At 40.3% G+C, this 8,191-nt stretch overlaps 1 protein-coding gene across 4 annotated transcripts in view; it reads left to right on the top strand.

Moving 5' to 3' along the window:
- The first annotated feature begins 1,138 nt into the window (after window positions 1–1,138).
- Window positions 1,139–8,191, top strand: part of ect2 (epithelial cell transforming 2) — an 80,887-nt gene continuing 73,834 nt past the window's right edge. For 2 of the 4 annotated variants that reach the window (XM_034081929.2, XM_034081928.2), the window contains exons 1-4: window positions 1,139–1,468; window positions 2,192–2,352; window positions 3,533–3,612; window positions 7,828–7,920. In XM_034081929.2, the coding sequence (XP_033937820.1) occupies window positions 2,226–2,352; window positions 3,533–3,612; window positions 7,828–7,920 (300 nt within the window). In that variant the 5' untranslated portion in view covers window positions 1,139–1,468; window positions 2,192–2,225. The remainder of the gene's footprint in view (window positions 1,469–2,191; window positions 2,353–3,532; window positions 3,613–7,827; window positions 7,921–8,191) is intronic. The other 2 variants (XM_034081930.1, XM_071203011.1) reach the window with 1 other exon arrangement.

The following is an 8,191-nucleotide window of genomic DNA, read 5'->3' as shown; positions in this document are numbered from 1 at the left end:
ATTAATATCTATATATTTTATACTATACTGCTTACCGTTTTCATACTTTATATATCTTAGCATATTCATACACACTGTTCATACTGCTCACAGGCTGATATCTAGTGTATTCATACCCCACTGTTTATTCATCATTCAATTCATTCTATATGTTATTCTGTAGATTGTGTACATTACTTTCCACTTCACTGCTTGTTGCACCTGGTTAGAAGCTAAACTGCATTTCGTTGTCTCAGTACCTGTAATATGTGCAATAACAATAACGTTTCTCTTTAAGTTAAACCAAATCATTAAAATAAAATCTATTGTAATGTAATGATTTGGTTTAACCTTATTTATTGAATACATCATTTAAAATGGCAAGATTAAATCAAATTACATCCATGTTGTACACATCATAAAGCTTAAAGTGGCAGCTAAAGAATTAACACAGCAGCAGGTCTGTTCAATTCATGCTCATTAAGCTTCATGTGTGCGGATCTGAAGGGACTGATCATTTGTAGCCTGTCCACCTATCAGTTTTGCAAACATTAAGAGGGAGGAGCATTTCTAATTATGGAACCCAGTCGTGGTTCATCATCATGTCATTCTCCATACAATACATGTGGGATTTCTATTGCATCCACTTCATCTGCAACGAAAAACGCCAACGCAATTTCCGCCATTGCAAACCCAGCCAGTCAAGCCGACTCCGAGTCCGAGCTGTCCGACTTAAGACGAGCTTTTTGACACCTCCCCCGGCTGCGAACGGCTACTCTCGTCTACTTTCGAGGCGAGCCGCAATGTGTCTCAAACAAGCCTATTATGTTTTCACGGAAAGGCTTTTATTCCTTTTTTACAAAGAAATAAAAGCCTTAGTTGTGAATCGTAAAGTGGTGTATTTTAATTAACATGGCTTCAGTGTGGAATACAAGTTTGAATACGTTTAAATGTAGCCTATTAATTAATCATCCACGTAGTTTTTTGGCCTCGGAAGTCATATTTCCCACAGTACCCAAAAGCAACAGGTATGGGCAGTGAGCATTGTGATTTGAATGAACAGACCAATCAACGGCCTCGACGCTGGCTCTCCGTCACTCTTGCCCAATCACAGCGCAGCACCGTTGTTTGCCTTCCCTTTTTGAATTGTGCTCGAACAGCAGGCAGACGCCTTCTCGGGACTAATATGAAGTAGTTATCTGTCAACAAACTAACGCAGCAATATTTTGACAATTTTGACTATTTGAACGCATACAGATCATCATGCATTGACACCACACTTGAAATTCAACGGAGAAATGTTTCATATGTTATGATTGTTTTGGACCGAAGAGGAATTATCAGTATTTCTTCATTGTAGAGTTGACTCGCTAGCTAGGTGGCTAGCTAAGTTAGCTAAAGGGCTTTTTGAATTTGACGGTAGCTAATTTAGCTCCGGTTACTACATTTTTCTTTTATTGTTTTTCTCTACGGTACCAGCCACAGGTTGGTAAGTATAGTTTACTTTGTTTATTTATATTGTACTGTTAGAAATACATCTCTCTTAACTTTAGCTAACGTCTGTTTTAACAACGTTAAGAAAGGGGAATTTGATGCCGGGTGTAACAGTCAACGTTAACTGGCCTAGTCTTGATATTAAGTTAGATATATCCTTACAGTTTAGTCCCCTGTTGGCTAAATAATGATTGTGTTTACTATATTCCACAAAGAATGTCTTGAAACACCCAATAGGGAAAGGTAACTATGTTGGTCATTCCTAAACCGACTAACATAATAACGCAATAAGGGTGTTTAGTTTGGATATAAGTGTTCATTACATGTGACATGTTTTTCCACAATGCTCTTTGTCATTTATTCGCCAAAATCATAATTGTGGGTGTTTTTTTGTCAGCACTGAGACTTGCACAACTTATCATTAAGCCCAGTAGAACCTCTTGCATGGCTGCTGGTATGTAAAACAAACTATAGTTGAACACATTATAAGTTTAATTATTAGATTTGTTCCACCATGCCAAAGTTATCTTGGTTGCTTTGTTGCCAATCGAATTATAACGTAGGCAGGGTTTGTGTTTGAAGTCATGCAAAGTTATGTTTCTTGACTTGAGTTTGACAGTTGTCACCCTTTTCTTTTCCTCCTGGCCCCTGTACCTTCTCTTTCTCTTCTCTGCCTGGCTGTTTTCTCCCTCTGTTCTTTCCCTGTAACTTTTGATAGTTTGGACGGTTCGCTGCCTCCATAGGATCCTGCCATGGCTGACAGCAGCATACTAACTTTAGGGACAGCTCGGAGTATGTTGCTGGATTCTTCAGTCTGTGATTCGAGGATCGGCGAAACCACCAATGTGTTCCTGGGCATGGCATATGAAGATGGGGAAGGTCAGTTTTCAGGGGTTACCCATTTTTCCTCCTCTCCCATCATTTCCTCCCTCTTAACACAGTATATCTAAATACCCATGCGCATCAAATTTCAGCGTAGAATATATCCTCTTTAGTGTGTAATCTCATCCTTTCCCTATATTTGTTCAAGCCTGTTTGTTTTCAACCGAAAACACCATAATTAATACATTCATTGATTAAAAAAATGCATTCAACTTCTCATATCAGACTATAGATTCATAGTAAAAAATACGCCGGTAAAATATGCCAGTAGAAAACAGCGTATGCAATCATTTGTGTCTACTTAATGTTCCAGGACGTGGAGTTTTATATCATATGTAATGCATTCGTGGCACACGTATTATTGCGTCTGTTGGCTCTAACTCTTGCTATCCATTAGTCAGACTGGCTGTGCTGACATCATCCATGTAATACGAAATACACCTTATTTTGGGTGCGCCAGTGGAGCACGAGCAGCGTTGGCAAATGCTGAACCATAGTGGCAGACAATCAGTGGTGGACTATAACTAAATACGTTTACTCAAGTACACTACATTTATTTCACAGATTTTGATTATTAATACAAAATCTATATGAACTAATATATCATGCATTGTTATATGTTAAGCTACACAGTAGTATAAAAGGTCATTTAAATAAACCCCACTTTTACCAAGAGCAACATTTAAAAATGATAAACACATTATTGCATCAAGAATTATAATAAAACAATTGAAAATATATAATGCCATTCTGCTTAACAAGGACTTGTACTTTTGGTACTTCTTCCAACTGAGCAACATGAACAAAGCTTTGACGCAGTCCGTCGTTGTTGTTATGGTCGTGAGGGGTGTTCTAATTTTGAGTTGACCCTTATTGATATTTCATGGTTTGGAGGAAATGTTAGAGAACCACCTTTCAGTAAAACACAACACTGCTGAACATAAACTATATTCAAAATGTAGAATCAACACCAATCATAAACAGTTCAAAGTACAATTAAACCTTATAGAATATTAGGACATATATAGGACTTGATATGAATCCTCCTCACAATTTCTTCATTAATGTTAAAGGTGTACTGGCTGTGCTGGTAAGGAAAAAAGTCCAAGAGACAGTGTACCACTTTTCATCCCCCTTATTTGCCCTTGTTCACGATGTCTCTCTTCACTTCTCTCAGACATGCTGCCAAAAGTGGAGACGAGGGTTATTCTTGTGGGAGAAGCTGGCAGAAATGGAGCGCTGGTCAAAGCACTGCAGGTACATCATTCCTATATTATTCCTGAAGGTCTGCTATTAGGTTGGCAGCCTTCACAATTTCAGCTTGTCAACATCACTGCTGTTCTTTGTTCGATAAGTAGGGCATGGACACTCTTTTTTTTTTGTAAAGGACAATCTGGATGCTTTAAACTTCCAGAGAGGGAGAACTTTTTTCCATTGTTTGTTAAATTTTTTCAGTGTTTCCACACTGGGAATTCAAATGCCTTCCCAGATGGAAAAAAGTAGAAAACATTACATTCAGTTATAACTGCCAAAACAAACATTATTTACACTATTATGGCCCCTGTTAAGAATGTTTGTAATGTTATCTACTGTAAGTTATTCGAACGAATGCCTCCTCATCCGGAAGCTGACCGAGCAGCAGCAGTCGAGAGGAGCCGAGCGCATCCGCGAAGCACACACAATGGTGACGTCAGAGTTCCCGTTAGCCGGCAAATCTAAATATCTTCGGTCAAAATAATTTCCCTTTTAGAGCAATACCGCTTCAGTTGCGCCACTTATGTGACAGACAAGAAGAGTATGTGACAGACAAGAAGAGTCTATTCTAAAGTCTAACACTTAATGTGGAGAAAGAGATGTCCTGGATGGGTTGATTGTGCGTTGATCTGTTGGTAATGCCTCGGGGTTCCGGTGGGCATGTAAACAAATGCATAATGCTGCGCTATACTTTGTGGCCTCATCCAGTTGCATAGCGTGTCTTTTAATAAGCAGGTAGTCATATCATTAGCTAGAACTAGCTGGATCTGATCGATATGGACATAAACGCGAGTGAAGTCTAATCTGACGGGAGAGAGAGATCCGCTGCTGCTGACGAGTCGAGACTCGACACGCAGCTCTGCATTAGTGGTGCAACAACTAATCGACTTCATCGATTAAAATCGATTACCAAATTAGTTGCCAACTAATTCAGTCGTCGATTCGTTGGTGACGTCATCACGCGCGTTTTACGCGCCGCAAACTACAACGTTATTGGTACTGGAGACATTTAAAAAATATATGTCATGTATTATTGATACAAAAACATTATATCGCAGTCTTCGTGTGGCCAGCTCGTTTATAATATGTAAAAAGACAAACAAATGCGTCTATGATGTATTTTCGATCAGACGAGATCTCTCCCTGGTCTGTGTGGGAGGGGGCGGGGCAGTTTACACACACGGCTGCTACATGCAGCAACACACTGCGGAGAGAACGCGCTCCGAGGTGTGGTTAAACTTTACCCGTCTCGATGCTCGTTGCCAAAAGTGCAATAATAGTTTAGCATGTCAGGGCGGTAACACGAGCAATGTGTCTAAACATTTATCAAAAGTGCTCCACATCCAGACGGAGGAATGCACCGGGTTGGACTGTCTTTCTAGTAGCTCTGTAGCCCCGTCCACGAGTAACGTTTTCACGTCAGGTGTTATGCATGCTAGCAGCAACACACGAGTTAACTCAATTATATAAACATGGGGTAATGATTTGAGGAAACTGAATTAGTTAGTTTGTTAAAGTTTCAGCTATTCTGTGTACAGTTCTGTCATCACATTATTTATTATTTGCTAAAACACTGTTGTTTCTTTTCATGTGAAATATTATTTATTTAATTTAAATGAAAAGCAATGTTCATTTTGTAAACAATTTGTTTAGTTAATTTAATAATATGTATTTTTTAATCAAGTATTCATCTTTATTGTCTTCATTGTTAGTTTCCACATGCCTAAAACAACCTCAAGCTAAATCTAAAAGTTGATGGCTAAATCAGAGCGTTTGAGAAATTGTGCAAGGCATAATAGTCCGAATAGTCGATTAATCGTTTCATTAATCAATAGATTAATCGACTATCAAATTAGTCGTTTGTTGCAGCCCTACTCTGCATGATCTCATGCAGCGGTGAGCGGACAAAACACACACTTCAGGTTAGAATATCACACGTAGCTATTTTAATTACCTCTCAAACTACCTAAACTAGTTATAGATATGTTTAGTTTTACTGTCGGGTCACTCATTACTGGATCCGCGAGCTGCATGATACTGGCATAATAGGTTGCCCGATCGGGCAACCAGCAGGTGAGGCTTCATTGCCCGAGCTAAATGCTAGATGCCCCGGGCCATCGGGCAGTCCTTAATGTCGAGCCCGGTTGTATAGACTTATGAGTTTAAAAAATAATTCCCTGTGCAGCTAGTTGATTATTCCTCTGTGTTCTTTGATAAAGGAATCTTTTGGCATCTGCTTTCAGCCACAGATATGAAACATTGTGTTATTCTTAAATCTAAAATGTGAAAACCTTTGTTTTGGATTTTTGATCGGACACAATGCAATACTTTATTGCATAACTTCTGGCTTTTTAAAATGTTGATGATTTTTCTCTTTTTTTTACTATCTTGTCGACCAAACTATTCATTGTAAAACATCTTTTGTAGATTTAATTGATAGTGAAATTCAATCAATTGCAGCCCCAAAACCAACTCGATTAGAACATTTACCTTATTTTGTTGAAAGTAACCGTTCTTATTGCCCTTTTAATAATTCTTATGAACAATATAGCTAGTGACTAATGGACTTTTTGTTTCTGAAGGTCGCCTTTTGCTGCCACAAGTAATCCACAATAGGCCCCTAAATATGTAGTTGCACATTACGGATGGCACTTTTCCAGACCCACATGACGTTTAATGTCTCGGAGGAAGGAAGGATGTTTTCCCAAGTGATACATCTGGTTTAACACTTTTACCTAGTCATATATATGTTTTTCTTGCTGCTGCATGCTGAGAGGCATCCGAGTGCCTCACTTAGTAGTTACCCTTTTTTCAATTCTCAATTTTGTACTTGTTTAGCCTACAAAAGAAACATCTTTATTTTTGAGTTTATGTAAAGCAGAAGTGCACACACGTTCTTACAGTCTGTTGCTGTGCCTCACAACCTGCCTGTCTGTGGAGATAAGGCATGGTAATACAGGAGTCTGGGTGTAGTATTTGACAGCCTTCAGAGCCTCTACACCCTACAGTATTAAAGTGTAGCTTTTGCATTCAAACGAGTGACTTGTGATTTCCGTTAACAGCTGCTAGCTATTTCTGGTTTGTTTACATCCCAGTCATTCTCTGCTCCCCGACTGCCATAGCAGCCCAACAAGGATTATAAGCTCGCTACACAGCTCAGTACACAACCCCACCAAGCCAACAGGGCCTTACATCAACTGTCTGAAAAGAGAGAAGGTTATTTTTTCCAGTTTGCTTAACATTTTTGCAAAGAATCAGACGAATAAGGCAATTCATTGATATAATCATATGGCTGGGCCTCCCCGGGTGCATGTCCTCTGTGGCAGTCTGACAGTTCGCTGCGCTTTCCGGATTTAGCTGCTTTCCAAGGCAAAATTAGCAAACCTCTTACCTGCTGCGTTATATTCTAGAAATAGTACATTTGTATTGATGATCAACCTCCCAGTGTTGACAGGTTTCCTTGAAACAAACCAAAAGGATACCTGGTCAGGCTGTCGAAACATATAGCATACAACATCCTGTCAGAATGGGGACACTTCCCATGGGGAAAGGTACATGTCTATCACTGCGTGTTTGTGCCGCCCAGGGTTCTGTCTTTGAGTCGCGCCATGTGAAGGTGATTTGAAGGCGTGGCGGAGACTTAAGTGCTGTGAGAATGACTTCTCCCCAGGTCTCCCGAGGCTGTCACTTCTGAAGGCTCCCAGCTCAAATCATCTATTTCTCCCTGCTAATCAGCCACACGGCCACAACCACAGACATCCGCCGCCAGCTCCATCAGAGCTCTCTCGATTGCCTGCCTGACCGCCCGCTGCCATCACTCATGCAAGCCGCGGAAAAAGAGAAGCCCCCCTACCATTCCTTTGCGCCTGTCCTCGTTTTTTCCTCCCCTTCCTCCTCGGGGCTTTGAACCTTTTATATACATTTTTAAGAGAGATTCCATCTCCTCCCCAGCCCACCCCCTGTGAGGCTTGATACTCGTTTGAAGTCACTGTCTTAGGACTTTGCAAGGACACGGACCCCACCCCATCTCTTCCACCCCGCCTCCTTTCTGAATCCTAAAACCTGGCCATCCTAGCTTTTGTCCGCAAGTCCTGGTTAATTTATATGAATTTGTCCGTGGCTTTCTCTTTTTGTCATTCTCTTTCTCAACCTTCTGTCCTTTCCCTCCTTTCAAATACCAGTGTTTGACATCCACTTCCTGCTGGTTGGTTTTCACAGGCCATCAGAGTAATGGAGGTACCGGTGGTAAAGATAAGAGAAGGGGAGGCAGGAGCCGAGGAGAAAACCATGATAAAATCTCTAGTCAATATGGTACAGTACGCTGTCTGACACTTTGATGGGGCTGGGATGTGCTGCATGACTCTTAATTCACACTGGGTACTCACTCAATCATCGTGCATGTCCAAATCACTGATATGGAATTAATTGGTGGGTGGATGTTCAAATATATGTGATGTAATACTTGCTAACGGAGATTTGCACTGAAAAAAAGAGTAATATTGAAGTCATTTAAGATAATTTCTTCATTGCATTTGAAAATGGGCAGTTTCCATCTGTTGAAAGTTGCAAGAAGACCCATTTG

The sequence above is a fragment of the Pseudochaenichthys georgianus genome, chromosome 4 (genome assembly GCF_902827115.2).
Source record: "Pseudochaenichthys georgianus chromosome 4, fPseGeo1.2, whole genome shotgun sequence".
Taxonomy (NCBI): Eukaryota; Metazoa; Chordata; class Actinopteri; order Perciformes; family Channichthyidae; genus Pseudochaenichthys; species Pseudochaenichthys georgianus.
The sequence above is the reverse complement of the archived record's forward strand: the minus strand, read 5'-3'. Positions and strand labels throughout refer to the sequence as shown.